General features: G+C 43.9%; 1 protein-coding gene across 1 annotated transcript in view; it reads left to right on the forward strand.

Moving 5' to 3' along the window:
- ABCA2 (ATP binding cassette subfamily A member 2) overlaps positions 1-26,587 on the forward strand; it is a 696,743-nt gene that overhangs the window by 396,469 nt on the left and 273,687 nt on the right. Inside the window, exons 11-16 of the mRNA XM_086921159.1 lie at positions 9,673-9,801; positions 11,257-11,424; positions 18,103-18,199; positions 19,665-19,838; positions 20,251-20,353; positions 21,032-21,146. Of these exons, the coding sequence (XP_086777285.1) occupies positions 9,673-9,801; positions 11,257-11,424; positions 18,103-18,199; positions 19,665-19,838; positions 20,251-20,353; positions 21,032-21,146 (786 nt within the window). The remainder of the gene's footprint in view (positions 1-9,672; positions 9,802-11,256; positions 11,425-18,102; positions 18,200-19,664; positions 19,839-20,250; positions 20,354-21,031; positions 21,147-26,587) is intronic.

The following is a 26,587-nucleotide window of genomic DNA, read 5'->3' on the forward strand; positions in this document are numbered from 1 at the left end:
GAAACTTTTCATATACTCAAAACTGACAACTTTTTTTGGACTTCTTTCCTGTGCGCCCCCATGCAAGCCTAACAAAATACCCGTGATCTGGATAACACAGCGACGCCAATTAGCAGCTGACGTCGAGGGTGGCTGCACAGAAAACTTACAAAAAACAAATTGGAACTGGGTTTTAGGTGCGGCACTGCAAGGTCCACTGCTACACTTTCTGTACATTTCAGATAACTAATAACCCTGGGCAAAGCACATGCTACGCTCGCGTTGTTTGCGAAGTTTGCACAACTTCGCACTACGCAAATTGTACGTAGCACAGTGCGAACAAGCGTTGCGGTCATTTTTTGCTTGCTCGCGATCCTCAATGTCAAGTTGGCAACCGCGAGAAAGCAAAATGACATCCTCGCAAGACTTTTTCCTTGTTCGCGATCAGCAACATCAAGTTGCCGATAGCGAGCATGGAAAATAAACCTCCCAGCGAGATTCTCAAAGTGGGGAGCTCAGGTTTCTCATTGCGAGTGGTCGCACATGCTCGCGACCGCTTACTATGTAAATGTAAATGTATTTGAGCTTATATAGCGCACAGCTACCCACAAAGGGTTTCCCGGCGCTTGCTTAGGGAACCCGTCCTGGTATTCCCCTGTTAAATAACCCCGGCAGGGTATCCACAAGGTGAAAGCCAGGCATCCCGCCGCGAGGGGCCGTTGTGGAGATTAAGCAAGCTATTGCCCAGAGTCGCAGAGTGTGAACCCGTGAGTCGAGAAGGCACCGGAGCGAGAATTATCGAGTCCGTGGAATTTTGAGCCCAAGACCCGCCGAGGCGGGAAATTGAACCCTGGTCCAGGTCCGATCTCAGCTTCCGGGTCTGCCGCCTCTAACCCCTGAGCCACACTTCTCCACTATGAGAAACTACCTGTCCGCTTTGAGAAAGCTGCAGCTCGAGTAAAAATCTACTCGAGCAGCAGAAAAGTACAGCTCTCACTGTGCAAGATGCCGTTTTCAATGATTGCACAGTGCCGGAGGCTTTTCCGCACTGTGCAATAATTGAAAACGACATCTTGCACAGTGCGAACATGTTACTAGGCAGTTCGCGTAGTGCTACGCGTAGCTCGCGTATTGTGAAGTGCACTTTGCATAGCTACACGTAGCGCTACTTCGCGAACTACGCCCACCCTTAATAAATAAACTAAGTGCTCTCCAGCCCACCGTTATATCAGCAGAGGGTGGACTAAGGGAAACAGTAACACAATTCACCAGGATCCATTCAGTGACCTCAGAAGGATGCAAAGGGAAATGGTCCAAAAACTTAAAGAAAACTGCATTTTTGGGGACTTGCCTGAAGTCAATGCAGCAGACATTCATTAGAGGTTGTTTCACTCCTATCTTCCTCAGATGTTTCTTGAAAACATCACAGGCCCTCATACCACCAGCATAAGAGAAGTACAGTTCGGGCCGACGGTTCCGCCTTTTTGTTCCAACAGTAGCATAACGGAAACAGCGTAGAAAAGTTATGTTGCCAGTAACATAGCGGGGTTATGTTCAGAGGCTTGATCCAACAATGCCTATGAACAAGCGGGCTATGCACAGCTGCTCACCACTAAGATAAAGCGAAAAGGAACATTTACCCGCCCAAGGTGGGTCCATTGAGATTCAGTCAAAGCTACAAGGCTCAAGAGTGCCTTACAGCGATCTCAAGCACCATGCATGTACCCCTGTTGCTGTACGCCCAGTTCCCTATTCAGGGATTACGAAAGGCCTAATAATAAAAAGTTGTTACACCCCCTTTTCAATTAATTATTTAATAAATAGAGCCCTTTTTTCATGGTGTTGGACTAACACAACATCTGTATTTGCAAAGTCAGCGCCCTGCCCCGGGATGCTTGGAGATGAAACAACAGATATCTACTGTTGCACCATTCAATGGTACTCACTTTATCGACTTTGCAAGAATGAGCGGCTGAGTGGACCTGACGGAATAAAAATTAGAGACCATGAGTTCCCCCTCAAATGGATGCAATAGTCCGCTGACCCACTGAGAATAGCTCCTTGGATGCAAGATCACGTTACAGAAAATATATAAATGTATCTAAATACAAAAGTTATAAATAGGGATCTCTCATCTGGGAACGACTTTCAGCTTCTCACCAGGTGGGCCTCAGTAACCCCCCCATTCTACTGCTCTCCATACATAAACACTAGAGCCAGAACAAGAAGAACCTATTCCCCGCACTGTTCTGTATGTGGGCTGCTTTACACCACAGAAGTGGAGAAAACGTGGCTGCCTACTACAGGAAGTTAGGAGCAGCAAGTCCCTCGATTTTGATCAAGGTCACTGCCAACCACAACAAGAAAAACAAGCATTGGCAAACCCAATAGGTACTGCCTTTGGAACCTATTGATTTTGTCAATGGTTTTTAGATATGCTGTAAAATCTTGGTGCTGAAACAGCATAGCTCAAACTATTACCCTGTCAGTATATCCTAAAGGGAAAAGCTTTTCAAGGCCTATTGAAAAGTGGCTCTTAAAGCTACATTTTCAGAGTGAAGGTGTGTTTCCCAATAGTCTGCAGAGACACCAAAGACATGAGTTCTGTGTTTTTCACATGTACTAATGCAAATGCTGCAACAGCAACGCAACAGGGTGCCACCACAGACCGCCTACAAGTGGTCTACCCTGGATTTGAGGATGGAGGTACTGTTATAATTATTTGGGGGTTAGTTTCAAGGCAAAGGGCCACTTTGAAACTTGTCTGCGGTAAAAGTATATGATTTTTTTTTAAGGATTAAAATAAAATAAAAATATTATTTATAGAAGCTAAAACTAAATACATGTTTATGAAAAATAGTAAAAACAGAATTGGCTGAATCTACGTCGCCTCCCGGAGTGCCAGGTAAGCTAGATACGATCCAGGAGGCAGCTGTAGTGGTCTCACTAGATGCCACTGTGGCAGTTGACACGATAGAGTAGTCCTACCTCTTCACCGTCTTAACCAAACTGGGGTTCAGGTCTGGCTTCGTTGGATGGATCAAACTCCTCTACACGAAGCCCATGGCAAAGGTCGTGGTAAATAACAAGAAATCTGAGGTCTTCGGGTTGGGTTGTGGGACCAGTCGAGGATGTCCACTGTCATCCCTCCTTTTCGCCCTCTCTCTGGAGCCCTGAGTGACGTTGATCCGGTGGTGCCCCTCCGTCAGGGAACTCAAGTGGGCGGCAGGCTGGGAGGGCCGCATCTCCCTGTAGGCAGACGATATCCTCTTATATCTGGCCTCTCCAAAACCCTCCCTTCTCACTGTCCTTAACATCTTTACGAATGTTGGGAGGTACTCTGGCTATAGGCGTAATTGGAGCAAGTCCTTGATTTATGTTCTTAGAGGGTCTGCCCCCCCGTGACTGCCCCATGCAAACAGTGAAGGAGGGTTTTCACTGCCTAGGTATCTTTATTATGGCTGACCCCAAACTCCGATACAAGCGTAACCTGCTCCCCCCTTTGCAGAGGCTTAAATGAGATGTCGCTACCTTGAAGACGCTCCCACTCTCATTATTAGGGAGGGCAGCATTGTTCAAAATGATGGCATTCCCGCGTTTCCTCTATGCAAAGCAAAATGCCCCAGATTTGGTCCCAGCTAGATATTTTGGAGAGATCGCGAGCTTGCAGCGAGATCTACTATGGGATGGAAGACCCTGTATCACCCTACAGAAGTTGGTCCTAGGTTGGTATGACCGTGGTATCGGATTGCCCGACATCAAAAAATATTATTGGGCAGCGCACCTGGTGGCCACCCCTCTGTGGGCACACTAGGCACCACAAAGGGATTCGACAGGTGGGACATTATTGGGATTTCAAAAATTGGCGATCTATGGGATAAGGGAGAGGTGGTCACATTCTCCGCTCTGCAGCAGAGTCACGAGCTCGCTACCTCGAAGGATTTTTGCTATTTACAAATTAGACATGCACTCCTGTCGAGCATAACAAGAGGCACCTCCCTCCCAGACTCTTTGCCATTAGAGGACAGGTTACTTGATGGCTAAATGCCGGATAAGGCGATATCCTTGACCTATAAGAAGCTGATCAATAATACTCAGAATCCTCGTATGCCTCTAAGGCACCACCGGGAAGGAGACGGGCTAGAATTAGATGACGAAGAGTGGCAGAAGGCAATCCCGTCCCCAAAAGAGGTGACAATTTCATCTAGACTGCATCTTGTTCAGTTGAAGATCCTCCATAGAGTATATGTTTCTGGACCAACTCTAGTCAAAATGGGGAAAACAGATGAGGGCAATTGCAGGCGGAGGTGTGGGCTGCTGGGCTCCTTTATACACATGATATGGGAATGTGAGCATATACAACTCCTGGGCGAGGATACATGAGTGCATGAGCACTGTGTTGGGGGCTGTCCTTAGGCCGGAAGCTAAGAGATGTGTTTTGAATGTATGAGAACCCACGGACCACAGTAGAAATGACAAAATCTGGGTTACATTGGGTCTGATTGTGGCCAAACGGAATATCGCACAACTGTGGGGAGCGGGAGAGCCGCCCATGGTAGTGTCTTGGAGGGTGGACATGGACTGGTGCATGTTCCGAGAAAAGACCGTGTATGTTTCATGTGGGTGCCCCAAAAAGTGGTCCTCCATATGGAATAAATGGAATGTATATAGAGGCGATAATCATGTTTGAATGAATGACTACACATTTGTATAGCGCATGGCTATCCGTGAGCATCCCAGCGCTTCAGACAAACCCAGTCAATCCTCACCGGCTCATGAAAACAAAAATGTTTTTAGCAGTTTTCTGAACTTCAGATGGTTGGCTTCCAGCCGTAACGGAGTCAGGGAGCTGGTTCCAGAATTTGGCTGCTTGTAGGGGGAATCGTCTGCCACATGAACAGGTTCTTTTTATCTTAGGCACCATAAGAAGATTCCTAGTGCTGGACCTTAAGGTCCTCAGGGTCTGATAGGATTGGAACAGATGTTGCAACACGATAGGTCCAGATGCTATCATCGCTTTGTGTCCAATCGTCATTGCCTTGAACCATATCCTTTGTTGCACCGACAGCCATTGCAGTTGGCGTACTGCAGGTTTAGCTGAACTCCTCCGGGGCAAGTCCAGCAGCAGCCTAGCTGCACAGTTTTGAACCGTCTGCAGGATCTTGATCGTTCCCTGTGGAGCTCCCAAGTAGATTGCATTTGCATAATCTAGCCGGGATAAAATCAAAGCCTGCACCAGAAGGCACCTGGCTTCGAATGGGAGGAGCTTGAGGATCTTCCTTATCACCTTCATTAGGGCGTAGCAGGTGGCTGCTTCCTTACGCGCTTGCACCCGAAAGCTGAGGGTGGGTTCCAGCCAGACTCCCAAGCTCTTGATTTGTTCCTTGGGCAGAGGGGGCTGGCCAAGATTGTTAGGCCACCAGGCGTCGACTGACAAGGGGGGGTTACATATCACCCGTATACACAATGATAAAAGAATAACATGCAGAGTGGAAAGAAGTACGTAACCTTCCACATTATGTAAAATTCAACAAAGGGACACGTGCACACACGGAACTGGGAGTATTGCAGTCACTTCCAAAGCAAGCTTAAAATATCACTAAACAAATGTTTTTATTTCAACACGTACATGTATGCTTGCATGCAACGGTGTCACTCTGCCATTCCAGGAAGTGCACAGAGGTTAACTGGAAGAAAGGAGCTTTATAATATATCTGAGTATGTCAAACACCTTTCGGTAAGTAGGGATAAAGGTCACACACCTCATTGCCCATATATTCCCAGACCTCTTTAAAGTTGATCAAATCATACACCTCCTCTCCCCTTTCTCCCACGAAATCTGCTAAAGGGTGCAGCTTCCTCTACAATGTGCACAAACGCGGCGTTTCGGTGATCTAAGTCGTCACCTTCTTCAGGACACTTTTTTCATTAAAAAGCAGTCTAATTTTGCTGCTGGCTAGTCGCTTTAATCAATGGGCGATTTCAAGCTCTTGCAGTGTGTGTACCGTTTCTGTTTTTATAGGAGGGGTTTCCTTTTCATCAATCGTTGTTAAAACCTTTTCTACTTATAGCCCTTCTGGTGATTCTTCAATTATCACTTGTTTTTTCTAATAACTTTATCGGCAGGACTGCCTTTTATTTTCATGACGACTGACCTCATGGAAATAAAAGATGAACAACAGGCTAAATGTAGTTCCTTTGGCTCAGGCTTTGTATCGTCCTGCTTAATCTAGTCCTGACATCATGCCATACACTGGTAGATTGGAAGGCGACTGAGTGAGAGGCGGCCTTCTGATTTGAATACTTGGGAGCCGATTTTACCAACAGCCCCCAGTAACAAAATTGGCCTGAGTAACAAAACCGGACCCCACCCTTCCATCCTCCTGGGTAATCGCACAGGGCCCGGTACTGCCAGTCCGGCGGTGCTACTATCAATGATTTAGCATTGTAGGCAGAAGGATTGTGCAAAATGCAAGGGTTGTACAAAAAAACTAGTGTAGCTAAGTTGTGGCACCCAGTCAGCAGGAGAGTGGTAAGGGTGTAGTATGGTCTGGGACTACTGACCACCCCCTCCCTGTCGTGTACACCACCACATCAACCCCTAAAGTAATCAGTCATGAGAGGAGTTTTCTTTGGAAGGCAGGAGTCTCGGGACCCCCGGCCGTATTTATTAAAATATGAAAACAAATAAAAAATTGGTAAAATAAACATTATTTACATAATTATTAAATGCAAAATTCTGACATTAGATTTACAGCAAGGTAGACAGGTATAAAGGGCTAACCTTAACAAATGTCTAATACAGTGTGTTCCTAACCAAATCTAACATCCTACTTATCAATTTTGCATTCAAAAAATTCGTAGGCCTACGGCAAGGTCGCTAACCGGTTTCAGATCCTTTTTCCAGCTGCGCACTCACGTACGAGTGTGCATGCGCAACGAGGGCCCGGTTACCGGGAGAGTACGTACCTCTCCTGGTTACCCTCGTATGCACCGTGAACTCCATTTAACCATAACAGGAGGGCCCTTACACTCGCACACTGTCATTTACAGATATCACATTTTCCATTTAAATGGTCTCTAGATATGCATAGACTTGCATTTTTATTCGTAAAACTCTACAGCACACACACGATAATGTGTGGAAACCTGTTTCAGCAAATATTTATAATTTATGGATTACCAAATCAAGTGTGTTATGTTATGTTATGTTATGTTATTATAGGTCTTCTATAGTGCGCGGCTACTCCAAAGGAGTGTCCCGGTGCTTTGTGCTCCAGACCTAGAAAAAGAGGAAACAGATGCAACATAACAGTAAAGGACAAAACAGCAGAACCAAAGAAGGACCTAGTGTTGATTTTGTTCTGATCCTATCTTTGTTTCCATCAAACTTCAGAATTACAAAAAAATTTACTTCAGCTGTTCTTTCCTAATTGTGGATATATTTTGAATTGTGTATGTCTTTAATTTACCAGTATTTATGTTGTTGTGTGTTTCAGAAATACTGGTTGCTTACAGACTTTCCTTACACTTCCTGTACCAAAGCAAGATTTCCACCTAGGTCACTTTAACAAAATCCTCTTACTTTGCAGTCCAAGAAGTAAAAGTAAACACCAGCTACCAAATGAAAGAACAATTTGTCAGAAGACATAGACTGACATCTGACCTCTGTCCTTGAATTCACAACAATTGTGACAAGATAAACACAAGATTTAGAGGCATATTTATTGCTCATTCATCTCTTGCACTCCAGCATAGGGGAAACAGCCCTAATAATGAAACTTTAACAACGAGTGTTGTAAACAACGATTCTTAATCAACGACCTCCTAATGAAGCACGACTTCCTAAACCATGACCTACACGAACAACGACCTCCTCATAAAACTGGCCAATAGACGGCACTGCAAACAAAGATTTAGGAAGGGCACGAGTAAGGTACAAACTATTTCAGGGAAGACACTCTGGGCGCCAGATTTCATCTGAAGCCCTACTGTTCACAAAGGACTCCGAGACCAGTAGGGTGACTGCTAAACATGACATTTATTTAATTTGTTTGTTTTAACATTGCTGAAGAATGAAAAGTGTGTGTTTCTCTATATTCAGTATCTTTGAAAAATTCCGTAGGTTACCTTCACCACCCATGTTCTTTCTTTTTAACTTAAAATAGTATATGATAAAAGCCATGTTAAAATTAATTACTTTTTTTTTCAGTGGTTTCAAACATGCGTTTAAATAAATACATAGATGTATATTTGGGTAAAGTAGCAAAAGATTATTTTTCGTGGTTAAGGTAGTCGTTGAAAAGAGTGTAGTCTTAGTGGTTTGGCTGTGTTTAAGGCATTCGGTCTTTGAGCAGTAGTTGTTTCATCATGCATCCTATGCTGGTTATGTGCTGCATTATCCCCCGCCACCCGTACCTCTACTTCCAGCGCCTATGGGCAAACAGAACTTCTCTCCCCCTGAAGCCCTGTAAGCCCGAGGAGCAAAGTATGTGGGGCTGTTTGGCCTCTTTGCTTTTATTAATTAATTGCTGTCACGGAAGCATTGAACCTCCTTATAAAATCGTTGTTTGTCTAGCCAGGCGAGCTAGCAGAGTAAGGGAGGTCAGAAATTCTATTTTATGTTTATGTTCCTGCTGCCTCGGCAGATTCGTGAAAAAGAACGGTGTTAGGAAAAGTTGGACACCTCAGTGACTGCAATCAAAGAATTGGTGAAAACTAAAGACATTGGAGCCCCACAGTTTGCTCCAGAGGGTACACCTCTTCAAGGAGACGCTTGCAAAGGGCCGCATAATTTTAGTCGTGCATGTTCTGTCCTTGTGTTTGATCATCGGAGTCTAAAACGTTCACAATAAAAAAGTAAATGTTTTAATCTCATGACTATGCCGTTATATATTCGTGTATATGTTGTTATTTTGATTTAAGGTGTGGTAAGTCTATTTATTGAACTACAGATATTAACATTAATTTAATAACTGAACAGAAAGCATTGACCTTCGGAGTTAAATGGAAGAGAGATGGATATAACGTATAACCAACCCTACCATCTCTGAGCTGCTTAATATAGGGGCTTGAACTGAAATCCCGGCTTGCCTACTTGACCAAATTGTGTGAGCCACAGCCTATGGCTTTGCTGCACTATGCATCATTTTCCTTACATCCAGTTTAACAAGTACGAATTACTAAGTATGAATAACTAATTGCTGATAAGAGCACAGATCCTGTACTGAAGATCTGTGCTCTACAAAACCCTCACATATATAGTTAATGTAAAATAATCTTGCTGCTTCACATTTACTAACAATATCGACTAAATCAGTAGAAAACATGACAGACACATTTTGAGTAACATCCTAGTCAGTACATCCGGTTTTCATAAATGTTTCAGGTTTAAAAAATATTTCTAATAAAGGTCACTCATTCATGTGATAAAATTGTATGTGCTTGTTGGAGAAACTATGAAATGTTGACATGTTTTCCATTTTAAAATCTTTACCATATTTTTTCATGACCTGTGTTGCCTGTTTTACATCTTTTGCTTTTGGCTTTTAGAGCCATGCCAGACCCTGGCTTAGCTCCTATCAAGGCAGTCAATGTCCCTTCAGAAATGTAATGTCTCCTATACCCTTTCTCTCACCCCTTATTCAGGTCTAGTTTCAGGTAACTGCATTCCCTTTTTCTGTCCTTCTTCAGGCCAATGAAACGTTTGCACTGGTGGGGAATGTGACCCACTATGCGCAGGTGTGGCTCAACATCTCGTCTGAGATCCGGACCTCGTTGGAGGAAGGCAAGCTTCAGAGGCGCATTCAGCGGCTGCAGGAGGTACTTTGGTCCGCCGAGGGGCATGGGAGCTTAGGACTTTCTGCTTAAGGTCTTGCAAAACGTTGAGAACCATTTTCACGCAACTCATTTCAAGTCTCCTCCGCTTCATCCTCCTATTGTGGTCTTAGGTGAAGGTCCCCCAAGCTCTCAAAGCAGGTGAAGATCCTCCCTTAGCTACTGAGTCACTAGCCTAACTTCAAGATCCACCTCAGATGAAGACCCATGAGTTGTGGGTGCTGCAATGGGGAATTTACATAAGAATGAATGTTCCCACACTGATTTCAGCATGTCTTCCCACATTCCAGGTGCTTTACCACTTGCAAATTTACCATTTGTTTTCTGGGTGAAATGTGTGTATGGCACTCTGTTCTGTTAATACTAAGAGAGAAGAACCGCACATCTTATCGATCAATGATCCAGACACCCGCTTACGTCGAAGCAATAATGCGGAAATAAGGACTCCCCCCCCCCCCCCCCCCCCCATCTAGGACTTTAACAATGGTACCACAGTCTGGGCTGCTTGAATTATGTCATTCTGTAGCCTCAGCGTTTTTTTCACGCTTACCATTTTTGTTCACAATCTGCTTCTTAATATGCAGCTTTAAATAAATGTCCCACCCTGGGCCCCGTAGAGGCATGGATTTTTACGTGTTGATTAGTCACCTTTCAGTTGCTGATTCTGTATTCAGGTGTTAAACTTGTGCAAATGAGGTGAAACATTTGCTCTGACAGTATTAATGTGTGTCTAAATAACAATTACAAAATAGTATTTTCACAGAATGTGCTGCCCAAATTTGCCCTTTCCTCCCATATAATTTAGTCAACGCTGCCGCATAATGTAGCAATCCATTGGCTTATAATTTCAGAGGCTCTGATCTTATTAGATGAGTGCATGACCCTGGTATTTTTAACTTCACTGTGGAGTCATCTTGGTTCCTTTGCTTGCTCTGTATTTTTTTCAGACTATGCATTTCACTTTTTGTTGAATTTTGCAACACCTATTTCAATGCGCAGGTTCCCAATTTAAATATCAGATACAGCATTCAGGCTAGTAGCATGGTCTTAGGATGTCCATGGTAGACCATGACCTTATCTTACAATGCCCATTGGCATATAAAATAGTAATAGTCTTTGCCTATTTCAAACTAAAGTCCACCCTTTTGATATACCTTGACGGTGGTTATGCTTTTTCTAATTCATTCTTGCTTTACCTACATTAATCCTTATCTCCTCTTTCTATGTATGTATTGCACTGAGTGCCCAGAAAATTTTATTGAACCGAGTTTGTTGTATACATAGATTGCATGCTATGCTAAGGCTGAGAAGTAGACCTGTCCAGACAGAGCTGTGCAATTCTGTAGTGACCTTTGTTAGTAGTTACATTTAATTCAGAAACTGTGCTTTATTTGGCTGCTACTCGCTTGTAATTTTATTTTTTGGGGTGGGTTTGTGTAGTTTGTCGAAGATTTGCAGAAGCATCTGGATGTCTTGAATGCCTCGGACAGCGATATCCTACGCACCATCATGAACAGTAACTACTCCATGCCCAACGCCAGCACCCTGCTGCAGCAGCTGGACACCATTGACAACGCTGCCTGCGGGTGGATCCAGTTCATGTCCAAGGTAAGCATATGTGGTCCAGGCTGGTCAGGAGACTGTCTTCTGTGCCAGGCCAGAGGGGCTTGGGTGGTGGGGAGCCTAAGGCAGGTTTGGATTGCCGACACATTCTCAGGCCCATTCGTTGAGTTCATACACAGCTCCCCGTGAAAGTCAATATTCTGCAAGCTTTATGGACCGATTTATGAGGGTGCACGTTTGGAAGGAATGGCAGATTTAGGTTCTACCCTGCCTATGAGACCACCACCTATTTTGAGTTTGACAGATATCCCACTGCTGGAATCTCCACCTTCTCCGCCATACATGTCACCAGGGTCTATGGACCACATAAGGTGGCTTATGGACTTTCACTGTTAGGTAAGTATTGTGTCCTTAGCATGCCGGGATGCACACTCTATCCTGTTTAAGAGGTTATATATGCGAACGCTGATTACTTGCACATTTGCTGATGGAACTTCTGCCATCATTGATGTTCTGCACCAATTGGTTCATCCGATGATCGATTGAGCCACTTTGACTGAGAAAGCGCTGCTGCCCCATGGGAAACCTGTTAATATGCTAAACTCTTAATCATGTCCTACATGCCGCATTCTCATTAAGGCCATCTGTCCTTTTGACCTCCCAGCAGTCATTGATCTGAAGTAATTGTTTTTTTTCTGAGGATGTGAATGGCTATTGACATAAGATCAAAGTAAGGAGAGACTCCGTTTTCGGTTTCACCTGCACAGCGCTTTCACCTTGTTTGCGAAATGTCATGTAATTAAAAAAAAATAATAATAAAAAAACCTTAAAAGGGGCTTACAGTCAACTTATTTGTAGGCTACGCAGTCACTCACATTTGCAAACTTCTCACTGGTCAGCAGCATCAGAGCGTCAATATCAGGCTTCACTTCCTCTTTCCTCGGCTGTTCCCTGGAGATTGAATCAAGTACAGTTTCCGTCTGGCGGCCAGTGGCTAGCAGCCAGTGTCATTCCACTGGCAGTGCGCTTCCGCTGTACTTTTTTATTTCCACTTGCTTCCACACACTCCATACGAATGCATGTGTTCTTCATGCTCCACATTGCTTTTTAACTTTCTAACTCTCCATTCAGGAGGCTTTTATTCATTTTGTTTTCTATTGGCGCATTTATGTAGCGCAAACTTGAGTCGAAGTTATTGGAGTGCTTTCCATGAGCACCACTTACATTTTGCAGGGGTACTACATAAGAGTGCATCTGCGGTCGTCTTCTCTCCTCCTTGGCCTCCAAACCCACCACCCTGCCCTTCGCTGTTTTGAATGAACCACAACCATTAATTTTTAGGTCTCGCTGTAGCCAATGCGCTTGCGCATTGCTTCTGCGAGAAATTATGTAGGGGTTCCAGAAAGCCTAACAAGAGGGCTTTGGAATGCAGATTATGGCCAGTGCATGTGAGGCATTCAAGCGCGAAGCTGGCATCTGGACTGATTTCGCCAGCGCACGCTTGGCCTTACTTCCTGCTCCCCCTCTTACTTTCGATATCGCTCACACCCCATATGCTCGTTCCCTCCCACCCTTCCTTTGATGCCAGAGGGCTTTGGAATGCGGATTATGGCCAGTGCATGAGCCTCACCATTTGCTCCCCGGCCCCCGCATCAGACTTGAAAGGAATGCACTCCCCGCTATCTTGTTCTTTTAGCCCTACACTCGCCATGCATTAGCTAAAGCCCACCAGTGGGCCTTTTGCCCCTCACTAAAAGCTCCTCTCCTCACGTCTCTTTCTCGCTCTCGCACCCACGCGCTTTCTGTTACTCCTTGCTCTCTTTATCTCCATTCCTCCCCTGTAGTTCTCTCTCGTTCTCGCGCTCTCCCTCACTCTCCCTGTAACATCCCTCTCGCTAACCTACTTTCTCTTTCAATGCTGAATATTGAAAAATATAAGCAGTCGCCAGGTGTTTTTAACACAATTTTTTTCCCTTTCTACGTACACACCACTAGTGTTATTTTTTTTCTCCTCTCTCTACGTCTTTCTCGCTCTTGCACCCACGCTCTTTCTTTTACTCCTTGCTCTCCCTCCAACTCCACCCTCCAACTTCCAACTCCACCTTCCAACTTCCAACTCCACCTTCCAACTTCCAACGCCACCTTCCAACTCCAGCCTCCTTCCAACTCCACCCTCCAACTACCAACACAACCCTCCAACTTCCAACTCAACCCTCCAACTTCCAACTCCACCCTCCAACTTCCAACTCCACCCTCCAACTTCCAACTCCACCCTCCAACTTCCTACTCCACCCTCCAATTTTCTACTCCACCCTCCAATTTCCAACTCCACCCTCCAACTCCACCCTCCAACTCCACCCTCCATTACTCGGGGACACCACCACATCACTCGGGGACACCACCACATCACTTGGGGACACCACCACATCACTCAGCTCAACCACAGCACTGTCCTTGCTTGCTACCAACAAGCATTGCCCTAGCCAATAGGACTCGCATTAGGAAAGTGTAAGCTATTGGCTTTGTGAATAACAATGCTATTAATTTATATATTTTCAAAGCCAACACATATAAAAAAAATGTGTCATTTACAATACCAATAGCTCAAACTTTCCTAATGCGAGACCTATTGCATTGCAAATGCTTGTTATCAAATGAATTTTTTCTGCACTTTTATGTAGCGCAAACTCGAGCCGAAAGTATAGCAGTACATGAGCATCACTTAACCATTACACAGGAACAGTTTCCCTGTGGGCTTTCTTGTTTATATTCGATTAGGCATTTAGAGATTAAGGGCCAGATGCACGTTGGTAATCGTTTGCCATTACCAAAGAGCAAATTTTTGTGATTTCGCTATTTGGTAATCGAAAACACCAATGTACAAATTTGTCTTTGACACCTTTTGCGATTCCCAGTGAGTCGCAAATAGACCTACGTCATTAATATTCATGAGGTAGATCTCAGTTTGAAACCCATTGGGAATCACAAAAACGCAGGGAGAGTGGCCTGATGGGATCACCTCTGCAGGTCACTCAAGGATAGTGAGGGAGTGCAGTCATAGACCTAGCAGCCTCACAGGCACACTGGCCCGTACCAACTCTACCCCAAATCTACTGCTTATGTTAATAATATTTTTCTAAAACATGTTGCACAGCGGTGCCAGCCGCTGTACAAAATAGATTAAAGTTTATTAAAAAAAAATTTTAAAAAAATTACGTGGACAGCATTGACCGCGTCATAGTGCTTTTCAAAAAAGTTTAAAACATGCTACATAGCCGCTAGGGCAGCTGTGTAACATGTCTAAAAACATTGACAAAACCAATAGATTTCGCAGAGGTGAAACCTATTGGCTTGCTACATGCTACATAGCCGCTAGGGCAGCTGTGTAACATGTCTAAAAACATTGACAAAACCAATAGATTTCGCAGAGGTGAAACCTATTGGCTTTACCAAGGCTTGTTATTAATTATTGCCCTGCAGCCTCTGCACAACCCACACTACAGCCGCCCAGTGAGTCGTCCATGAAAATGGGGGTCTGTGAGAGGTGGGGATTCTATCATTTATGTGGGAGGTGTTGCCTGGTGTTGATAGACCAATGATGTCATGGAATCTTCCATTGTCCTGGTGATGTCATGCAGACGTATCCGAGTCCAGCTTTAGCACTGTGTGGCTCTCCGGGCTGGAGGGAGGTTGTCGGGTGAATGAGGGAAAGACTGGGAGCTATCACTCTTCCATCAGTGATTGAAACGCGGAATGGCAGACGCTGCAGACACCTCTCTTCTTCCACAAGGGCCTGTGAGCAGACTTGCTGTCACTGCAGCCATAGATGTGTGAGAGACACAGACCGTCCCGCTCTTCATAGGTGACAGAGGCAAAGCTTGGTTCTCGCTCTGCCCATATATGGGTGAGAGACAGAGCAGCTCTCTTTCCATGAGTGAGAGATGCCCAGTTTGGTTAGCTGCTGCTCCTCCATGGCGTTCTCTCTCTCTCTCTCCTCTTTCTCTCTCTTCTTTTTCTCTTCCTCTCCCTCTCTCTCTCTCCCCCTCCCCTTCCCTCTCCCCCTCCCCCTCCCTCTCCCTCTCCCCCTCCATCTCTCCCTCTCCCCCTCCATCTCTCCCTCTCCCTCTCTCTCCTCTCTCTCCTCTCTTTTCTCTCTCTCTCCCTCTCCTCTCTTTTCTCTCTCTCTCTCTCTCCCCTCTCTCTCTCTCTTCTTTCTCTCTCTCTCTCTCTCTCTCTCTCTCTCTCACTCTCTCTCTTCTTTCTCTCTCTCTCTCTCTCTCTCTCTCTCTCTTCTTTTTTCTCTCTCTCTCTCTCTCTCTCCTCTCTCTCTCTCTTCTTTTTCTCTCTCTCTCCTCTCTCTCTCTCTCTCTCCTCTCTCTCTCTCTCTCTCTCTCTTCTTTCTCTCTCTCTCTCTCTTCTTTTTTTTCTCTCTCTCTCTTCTTTTTTTCTCTCTCTCTCTCTTCTTTTTTTCTCTCTCTCTCTTCTTTTTTTCTCTCTCTCTCTCTCTCTCTCTCTTCTTTCTCTCTCTCTCTCTCTCTCTCTCTCTCTCTCTCTCTCTCTCTCTCTCTCTCTTTTTCTCTCTCTCTCTCTCTCTCTCTCTTCTTTTTTTCTTTCTCTCTCTCTCTCTCCTCTCTCTCTCTCTTCTTTTTCTCTCTCTCTCTTCTGTCTCTCTCGCCCAGTTTGGTTTTCACTCTTTCTGTAGGTGTCTGGGTGGAAGCTTGGCTGTCATTCCTCCCAGAGTCCACTGCAGAGAGAGTAGTTCTACAGAGCTTTAAAGTGAAGGACTAGGAATGAGAAGTCTGCTGTGTGGGCTTGATTAACCCAAATACGTGAAACTGTGCCATTTCATGTTTAGGAGGTGATGTTTTTGTCGAATTATGAAAAGGGTCTGAGCAGTGTGAAAGTTTCAACACTACAAAAGGTTGGACTGCACCAGCTAGAATCCTGCACTGATCTCCAAGCGTCTGTGAAATGAATGCTGTTGAACCTCCTTGTGTCTTTAAACCCTGCTCCAGTGGGAAGAGGGAACCTGCTTACTTCAGTGACGTCTCCCCCCCTCCCTCAAGCATGCTTTAACACCAGTTTTTTCGAAAGAATTGAGCACGTGCTGTAGTGTAGTTCCTATATTCCCAATAGGCTCTGCGCATTGGAATAATATAGCCTATAGATTAGAGGTAGGACTGAGGTCAACTAGGTCTCTATCGAATATACTAAACTTAATTGTGGGTGTGCCAGCTAACTCAGAGGTCACTAGAAACTTTCTCGAATACACAAGAAGGGATTAGTTTCTGACAACCGCATAAACATGACAATTTTGTTTCCCAAGAATAAGAAATATATCTCTAGAGTTGTGGAAACAATAGATAAGTATTTCATTCAGTCAATCGTGCATGCTTAGTTTATACAAAGTTGCAGAGAAATAGAGAGACAGGAGTTTTCAATAAAAAGGTTTGTTGAACAGTCTTCTTTCTCATGCAAAATAAATGAACTGCTGCAATCGCTATGCAGACTGCAAAGTATAATGCGTACAGTGAAAACAATATTATAAAAGAATACTGTAAAAGCATTGTATGGTTTCTAAGCCATAAAATACTTACATAAATAACAATGACTAAAATACTCAACTGGTGCTTCTAAAATACGCCTACCGCAATGTACCTAACCTAAGTCTAGTACGCGAGAAGAAGTAAGTATTGTGTAGCCTAGGTTTAGTTTTCTTTGCCAATAATCTATCAAGATTTCTCTTAGGTTCTAATCCGCTCCATACCTTAGTTAGAATGAGGTAGGTCTGGTATCTCTGTCTCGGGACTCGATTTCCCAACATCCCGCAAGAAAAGCTTGGAAATACTGGAGCTGGATTCTCAGCTAGAGAAAGGCAGCCTCTTGATCAATGCGTCAGCTGGAGGCTCGGCTTCCTTCAGCACTTGCTGTAGTGAGCTCCGTCTGGCAAGTAGATAGTTGAACTGCTCCGCACCACCGTCGTGTCTTGCTTGAGCAAGTGAAGTCATATTTATACCTTGAAGGTGTCTAGTTTGATGTAAGGTTGAGCATGATAAAGTCAGGGAATAGTAGTTCTTTGCAAAGTACATGAATTCGAGGACAAATCAATATTCAAGCAAGGGGAAGTTCCCTAACTGCTTAAGCCGATTTTCCTAGAAATCGTGACGTTTTGTACGAGTGGAAGTAGCCATGCCTGTATTTGGCCTGCATGGGCTATGTCTAAATAAGGGAATCATTTCTATGCCTATATAAGGACAATGTGAATTGTACCTATATAAGGGCATGAATCGGGAAAATTCACTCGGAGCCTAAAACTCCCCACAACAGTGCTTTATGCTTGAAGCTTATCTTGCCTAAGGTTCTAAGTTATACAGTCTTTTGTTATGTTCTTAAACTTGTTAATGTGCATTGAGTTATTGAATGCATCGTGTTTCTGTGATTCTAATTCTGTATTTTGATGTTGCATTTTGAACCTGTTTTATAGTAACTTTGCATTTTGTTCAGAGTCTGAAACTTCGTGTAATTTAAAAAAAAAACAATGGATTGGTTGGAAGAACACATTGTGACTTTAGTTCAGTTGTTCCTGCCTAGTATTCTCAAATGGACAGATTAGCAATGGGGGGCATTTGGTTCCCCAGGGTGTGTTGATGTCTCTTTGCACCCCAAACCACATACTGTTGTAGGAGGTGTTTGTACTAACCGTTTATGACCTTTCCTCTTCAGGTCAGCGTGGACATCTTCAAAGGGTTTCCTAATGAAGAAAGCATTGTGAACTACACACTCAACCAGGCGTATCATGACAATGTCACAGTGTTTGCCAGTAAGACACTATCTGTTTCTCTGTCAATGCTGATTCCTCTGGCTTTTCCCTGCTTGACAGCGTGCACTTTTTCTTCTTTCCACCATCCTGTCCGAGACCCTTCCCTGCAACGATTCTCATCTTTTTTTGTTTGTTCCTACTATTCGTCCTCCTTTTCCCTTTCCCACTCCATCATTCCCCATCCTTCTTTTCTTCCCGTACTCTCCTAGTTCCGACTGGTCCCGCTTTAATCTTCTCTTTCTTAGTCTTGTTTTTCGTCTCTCCCCCCCTTGTTCCGGTATTCCCTTCTCTTTACTTGTTCCTATCATGTTTCATCTCTTCTTCCCGAGTCCCCTTACCATAACTATTGTTTTGTGAGGTCTCCCCATTTCTTTTCTGATCTCTTGTTTCTTCCCTTGTTTTTCCGTTCGTCTCACATTTCCCTTTGTTACGAAATTCCTAATGGTACCAATTGACTAACATGTACCTCCTTGTCCCTCACTTCTCCCTCTGGCTCCCATCCTTGTTCACCGTTTTACACCTGCCCTTCCTCTTTCATGCGTCTACACTTCTCTTTATTCCTTCAGAACACTCTGCCTTCCTTCTACACTTATTACTTTTTCACCTGGTCTTCTTTGAGGTCTACCCTGCTGCATTGTCTTTTCTTGTATATTTTTTTATCTTCTTCAGTCCTCCGTTTAGCTTGCATTTGTCCTTTCTACCTTCCTTCTCTTCCCCATTTCTTCTCTTTTCCCCTCCTTTGTTCTACATGTGTTCCTTGGTCTTTTTTTCTGTCAATGCTTGCACATCTCCAGCTTCTCTTGTATCCTTCCCTTTTCCCTTGTTTCACCATTGCTCCGTCATCCCACTTCTTCGTCCTTCCCTGCATCCAAAAACCTTCCCTTCGAAAAGTTTTTTACTGTGCACTTTTCCACATTTATCACCAAGTTTTCCTATGGTTGTGTAACATTTCTATCTGCTATGTCCCTTTTTTTCTCCTTTTGGATCTCTTTTTATCCATTTTGTACCACACTGACCCCTCTGTCTGTCTAATCCTACCAAACGTTTCTACCTTTCTCCATTTTCCACCCCCACACCCACTTCATCATGTTCCCATTCTCCTGGGTCCCATTGATGGCTTCTTGAATTAACCTTCGTCAGTGCACCCTTTTTCTTCATTTAGTGCAGTTTCACATGGTTTGGTACCATCTTTTCTGCCTCAAGAGAGCTTTTTTGCCTTTTGTTTCCAAGTTTTTAACCTTTGTTGTTCATCAAGGTTTCTTGTTTCTGTGTTTCCATTTTTTGTCAATATATCTTCTTGTGCCCTTTGCCCCTTTGTATGCTGTTTTCCTTTACCCTTTCGCCAAATTCACCCTTGCCCCCTCTCCCTGCAATACATTAGTGTCCCCCTGGACTTTCTTCTCTTCTCCACCTGATATTAGTGCTCTGATCTCCATTTCATGGCTGTTCTCTGCTCTTCTCCAAGGTGTAATATTTCAGACACGTGAAGATGGAACTCTCCCTCCACACGTGATGTACAAGATCCGCCAGAACTCCAGCTTCACAGAGAAAACCAATGAGATTCGTCGGGCATACTGGAGGCCGGGTCCAAACACAGGGGGACGCTTCTACTTCCTCTACGGTTTTGTGTGGATCCAAGGTGAGGCCCAAACCTAAAGGCAGCACTTTAAGGTTGATTATAGAGACACGTGTAAATCAGCTGAGACAATAGCACATATTTGTTGTCTAGTGGCCTGGCTGTGCAGACCCTCTGGTCTAATGACTTCCCAAAGAAGCAAATTTGATTTCTTTAAAGATTTCCAATGCTTCAGCCTCCCACCAGATTTACAGGAAAAAATGCACTCTGGTTACATACACTGCACATATTGGTAGATAAATGGAGCATTGTGCATGCATGGATTCTGTACCTATACTCATATAGACCATTTTTGCATGGACAACTGCGTAAAGTTATAAACCTGCTTATACCAAACTCTGGATTCTTCTGCGACTGGCTGTACATGAAGAACATGCACAGGGTTTATAACTGTCTCTTATCTTAATTTGCGCAGACATGATGGACCGTGCCATTATTAACACATTTGTTGGACACGACGTGGTGGAACCCGGGAGCTATGTGCAGATGTTTCCCTACCCATGTTACACCAGAGATGAGTAAGTACCCCTAGTATGTGTAACCTTGGGTAGATAGTTGAAATGTAGAGGTAGTTCTGGCTGCTCAAAGTAACTTTGACAAGACTCTCCCCTGTAAGTGTGATTAGGTGAATGTTTCCAGTGCGTGCCAGCGCCATCTTGTAGTAGCGAAGAGAGTAGCAAGATCACATGCTTCTGTGATGTCTCCCTTATTGCCTGAGTCCTAGACCAATGCTAAAGTGCCTAAACCCAATAATCCCTGGCTTTTTGCATGTTAATTGTTTATCTGATGTCCACCTCTCATAAGTCCTAATTTATGGGAACATTCACACCTTGTGTTGGGGCTTAGGAAGCCCTACTTCAAATGCAATTAATTTAAAAGATGTTTCCGTGTATGGAGTTCTCCCTATTGACCACTTACCCTTTTCCCTCTCAATCACAGGAGTTGAGCCTCACTCTGTCCCATTTGTTTCCCTTGGCTCAGAGAAAGGGCATGAAATATTACATTTTAATAAAAAATTTACCATTTTGAAATTGAAACCCTTTTAATATACAGACCTTTGAGGAATGGATGAGAGTTGAGCTGCCTTTGCTGATGCTCATCGCACAGTATTGAGCGAGATCTGCCACAAAATGGAATCACGGAGTCCGGTAGTGTGTGTTTTTTTCCATGGCAACTCTTCCCTTTGTTTCTTCCAGCTTTCTGTTTGTGATTGAACACATGATGCCACTCTGCATGGTGATTTCCTGGGTATATTCGGTGGCCATGATGATCCAGCACATTGTAGCTGAGAAGGAACACCGTCTGAAGGAAGTAAGATGCCACCCACATCTTTATTTTCAATCAATGCCTCCTTTGGTCTCAAAAAAAGAAATACCTTCCCCGGCACTTTTGTTTGAGTTATAAACTATCAGGGAACAAGAGGTTATTCTGCTGCCCAAGGATGATTGTATTATCATAACATACATTATCTTTGAAAGTAGTTGTGTTATTCTACACATATTTGATCTTTGAGAGAGGTTTTTACAAGTTAGTGCATTTGGGCACTACATTTAAAAACAAGCTGCTTTTTAGTAGTGGAGAGAACCATTGCCCGTCACACGAAAGGGACGGTAGTGCTTTACATCGAAACAAGAATTTTAAGGCTCAACGCCCACCAATAAATGTATTTGGCTATTTAGGGAAATGATTCAACTTGATTTCCACAAGGCTCTGAGAAGGGGTAACAAGGAGATGGCACCAGTGATCAAAGGTGGGGGCAATATCCGTCTACGGTTGAATCCTCTTGGTAGTCCCAGCTAGCTGCAAGTTAAGGTGCCCTTCTTCCTTTGCAGAGGTAGATGATTCATTTCAATGTGGTGGTTAGGCGGGGATCACCTCAGGACATGGACCAGATGGTATTTGTACAGATAAAAAATGTAAAGTGCAGTTTAAAAGGGAGCATTGTGTAAAGCACTGAAGGTGAGTGGCCCCAGAGCGTCTCACGTGGTATACTACAACAAAGCAGAGGATCTTAAGGTAATGGAGCTGGAGGGTGGAAGAAAGAGCAAAAGGGAATATGGTTTAACAATGAACATGAACCTCATTCATCTGATTGTTAGCGGACGGCACCTGGTATTCGTACCTTGTTGGAAAAGAAATTATTGGATAGCTCTGTGTTCCGTCAGTGACTCCGGATCGGTCAAGAAAGTGGAAACACAACTTCAAATCGGTTAGATGGGAATGACAAAATGGGTTGACACTTAGACATATTATTTGCTGAACATAACTTGGATTACTAAATAAAACCGGGACCGACGTTTTCATGTAAGTTTTCCCACTCCACAAACTTTCCTCCTGCAAGAAGATCGCCCCATCTATAAATCTCAGCTTCCTTGATAGGGACCGCTAGACTGTCATTCAAGCACAGGGGAAGGCCAGGGGAGTCCCAGATCGGAGCGAAGTTTGAGAAATAAGCCAGCCCTAGGATTGTTTTTATTTGCACCCAGTCCTTTACCAGGGATAGTAGAGTCTTGAATCTTACTTTATTTAAAAATCTCTGGTCACCAAACTTAAACATGAACCAGTCTAGTGGCAGATTAGCCCCAACCAGCATGGCTTTGAACATTTTCCCGTTTGAGGAGTCTGATGGAACTTTTAGTAACATCCTTGAATGGGTCAGTTGAAAAGCCCAAGCGTAGTATTGGAGATCTGGCAATGCTAATCCTCCCTTTTCCCTCCTCCTCCTAAGTTTCTTCCATGCCAGTCTAGTTGTTTTGTACTTCCAAATAAAGGAATTGATTTCTTGCTGGCATTTATGAAGCTGCTTTTTATCAAAGGTTAAGGGGATGGAATTGAAAATAAAATTATATTTGGGCAGGATGGACATTTTTATCAGACTTGTCCTCCCACGAAGCGTTAAGGGGAGAAAGGACCAAGATTTTAGTAATGTCCTACATTCTCGGGAGACCCGGTCTAGGTTAGTCTGAGCTAGTTTACTAATGTCCTGGGTGATCTTAATACCCAAGTAACGCATGGAAGGAGACACCGAGAGGTTTACATTGTCTAAATTCCATGTCATGATCTCTGTCTTTCCCTCATTGATTTCATATCCGGAGATCCGCCCGAATTCCTTTGCCCTTCTTACAACAATGGGGAATGCTTCTACGGGGTTGGTTGTGTAAACAAGGATGTCGTCAGCATAGAGTCCTACCCGCTTCCCCCATCCCCCAAATTCAAATGGTGGAATATTAGGCTCTTCTCTAAGAACTTGCACAAAGGGTTCTATGTAAATATTAAAAAGGAGCGGGGAGAGCGGGCAGCCCTGCCTGGTGCCTCTCTTAATCTCAAAAGGTTCAGTGCAAACGCCGTTAATCATGAGCCTGGCTTTTGGGTCCCTATACAGGAGGTTAATAGCTCGAGAAAACCTTTCCCCAAACCTAAACTTTCTCATGATAGCTATCAAATAAGACCAGTTGACGCGGTCGAAAGCTTTAGTGGCATCTAAAGTCAAGACACCCAAAGGAAGAGAGAAGGTTGAGGCGATGTCGATTGTGCCTATCAGATCATAAGTAAGATCTGCCAGCTGACGCCCTTGTATGAATCCCTTCTGGTCGTCGTATATTATCGACCCGATTTCGCCCCCCAGCCGCTTTGACAAAATTGCAGCAAAGATTTTATAATCGTCATTGAGGAGCGAAATCGGCCGATATGATCCTTTCCTGGTTTGGGTATTAGGACTATGGTCGCCTCTTTCATTGACTCAGGTGGGGCTGCGCCTTTCATAAGGATATCGTTAAAGAGGATTCTTAAGGTTGGAGTGATAGCGGGGCCAAGAACACGGTATAACTCCCCTGGTAGACCGTCTGGTCCTGCCGCTTTCCCTCGTTTTAATCGATTGATGGCATTACAGACTTCTAGTTCTGATATTTCTTGGTCCAGGCTCTCCCTTTGTTCTGGTAAAAAAGAGGGTAGTTCGATCTGGTCTAACCAATTTTCCTGGACCAATACATCCTCAATGATTTCCTCTTTGTAGATATCCCTAAAGAAATTATGGAAGGCACTTCCGATTCCTGAAGTTGAAGTTCTAGCAGTCGATTCCCCCTCCACCTTTATTTCCCTGATGTATTTTTTGGCTTGGTCTGATTTAATTTTCCAGGCCAACACCTTGCCCGCAGCCTCTCCGTATTCGAAGTGTTGGAGCTTGCTAGCTTCCCACCTCTTAGTCACTCTGTTTTGAAGTAAGTTTTCTAGGTCTCTTTTTAACTCCTCCCACCTCTTTTGATCTACATTAGATGGAGCGTTGGAACCACTTTTGAGGTCTATGGTTGCTAGCTCTTGCTCGATGTTTGCGATTGCTTCTCTGTATTTCTTCGCTCTATGGGAGGCTCGGTTAGTTATACAGCCCCTTAGATAGGCTTTTAGTGTGTCCCATACTGTTGCAATCTTCGCAGAGTTTAAGTTTAATTCCAAGAACGAGGTGGTCTGCACGATGAGGAAGCTAGATTCTTCCTCTTCTAGAAGAATTGACCGGTCAAAGGACCAAGAGGGGTGTCTTGACTGCTGGGAAAGGGTTAGAGTAAAACGAATAGCGGAGTGGTCTGATAGGTGCGATGGCAAGTAAACCAGGTCCTTAACAGAATCTTTGAGACTGTAACAGAAAAGGGCTTAATCTATTCTCGATTTGTGATTGTATTTGAGGTTCCGGAAAGAAACCCCCAAGATGTTACTCGCTCTCTCCCTCCATACGTCCGCAAGCCCCAAAGTTGTCATGATTGCTAACAAGGTCTGCCTAGAGTTGGAATGTGTCATTGCTCTAGAGTTAGGGGACTTGTCCAAGGTTGGATTTAGGACCAGGTTGAAATCTCCTACCCATATCACCGGATCCTGGGAGGTGATCAAGTGACTCTGGATTTTATTTAGATGTAAAGGATCATCTATACTTGGACCATAGTACCCTACCAAAGTAAATGGTCTACCATCTAACTGTATTTTAGCTATAAGCCATCTCCCACTGAGATCTTCCTGAGTATCTATGATCTGGACGTTTGCTTGTTTTTTAAAAATAATGAGGATCCCGCGTGTATTGGTCTTGTGGTCTGTGCATAGGAACGTGTCTACCCACTTAAGTTTTTTGAGCATTTCATTCACCTCAATTTTAAGTAAATGGGTCTCCTGGATGATGATGACCTGTGCGGGGGAGTCTCTCAGATATTGTATGATTCTATGCCTCCTCCCCCTCACACGCAGGCCATTAACATTCCAGGTTAAAAATTGTAGCCCAATCATGGCTTCTTCCTATACCATCTCACTAGGTCGCCTATAATGCTTAAAAGATTCTTCATTTCGAAAAACTGTGCGTTGTTTTTGGGAAAATAGGATTTCAAATCAGATGGAACAAGAACGAGCATTTGAGGACTGTTTTTTATTTTTCCCCCTGACCCCCCCCCCTCCCTTGGAGAACCCCCCCTTGCTTTCCCAGGCTTGGTGAATAGCCAGATTTGCGTCTACTGACAGACCCTCTGCCCCTGCCCTGTTTATTTAGCATAAGAAATTGCCGATAGTATAAGCTCATTTAAGCTAAAAAGACCAGGCTTGCATACAGGCTTACATACAGTAGTGCGCAGAAGATCCGGCAATGGCTGCCAGGGCTTACTAGCCCATCTCCCCAGCCCCCCCCCCCCTTCCGATACGATTTCATTACCTAAACTTTTTTTTTTAAAGGTTTTTCCTGATTTTTTGTTTACATTTTTTATTTATTTATTTATTTATTTATTTTTTTGTCTTATAGGATATTTTATATTTCCATTTCATTCTTGTTTTTCTTTTTATTTTCTCTATATGGGTCTCTGCTTCTTTTCTTGGGAAGGAGTTTTGTGCAATTTTCGCTGCGTCAACCAGAGACGCACTACAGAGATCCCTGCCTCGTTGGGCATCTGACCTTACTGGTATGGAACTGTTGCAGTTCGTTTTTCTTTACAACGTAGTTGGACAGTCAGAATCCCGCCGTGAACACCGGGAGGAAGAACGGCAGTCTGGGGGATTATTAATCTCTCGTTGGGCAATGTACATTGTTACTGTGGCCCCTGCCTAATGGTCTCCTGGAACACACGGCTGAGGCAGTACGGAGGACCGGAGGAAGCAACTTTAATTTGGACACTAAAGCAGGATATTACATCCCTCTGTTCCACTGGGCACACGCTGTTTCCTGCACCCCGCACGGACAATTGTCATCACTTTGTTCCCCCCATGCACCACCTTCGAGGATCCTAGATGCTGGATTCTGGGATATGGAGTCTCCCTTCACCTACGGGATTCCACACAGGTGCACAAGCAATCAACAGGGGGCGGAGCGGGCTTGTGACTGTAAGGTACAAGGAGGTGGGACTCACTAGCAGCTTGTGGCAATACCATTTGGAAGCTTTGGGCGCTGAGGAAGGCAGGAGTCTGCCGAAATGCATTCGCCATTGTAGAAATTAAAAGGCTTCTTACCGTTTCCTCCTGGGTCTCTGCTTCTTTTCTTGGGAAGGAGTTTTGTGCAATATATATATATATATATATATATATATATATATATATATATATATATATATATATATATATATATATATATATATATATATATATATATATATATATATATATATATATATTTTTTTTTTTAATGAAAGTTATTTTTTATTTTTTATACATATGTATACACTTACAAATGTGCAACTATCAGTTAGGCCGGGAACAATACCCACTAAGTAAGTAACTAAATAAGTTTAGTATAT

The sequence above is a fragment of the Lissotriton vulgaris genome, chromosome 5 (assembly GCF_964263255.1).
Source record: "Lissotriton vulgaris chromosome 5, aLisVul1.2, whole genome shotgun sequence".
NCBI classification, from domain to species: domain Eukaryota; kingdom Metazoa; phylum Chordata; class Amphibia; order Caudata; family Salamandridae; genus Lissotriton; species Lissotriton vulgaris.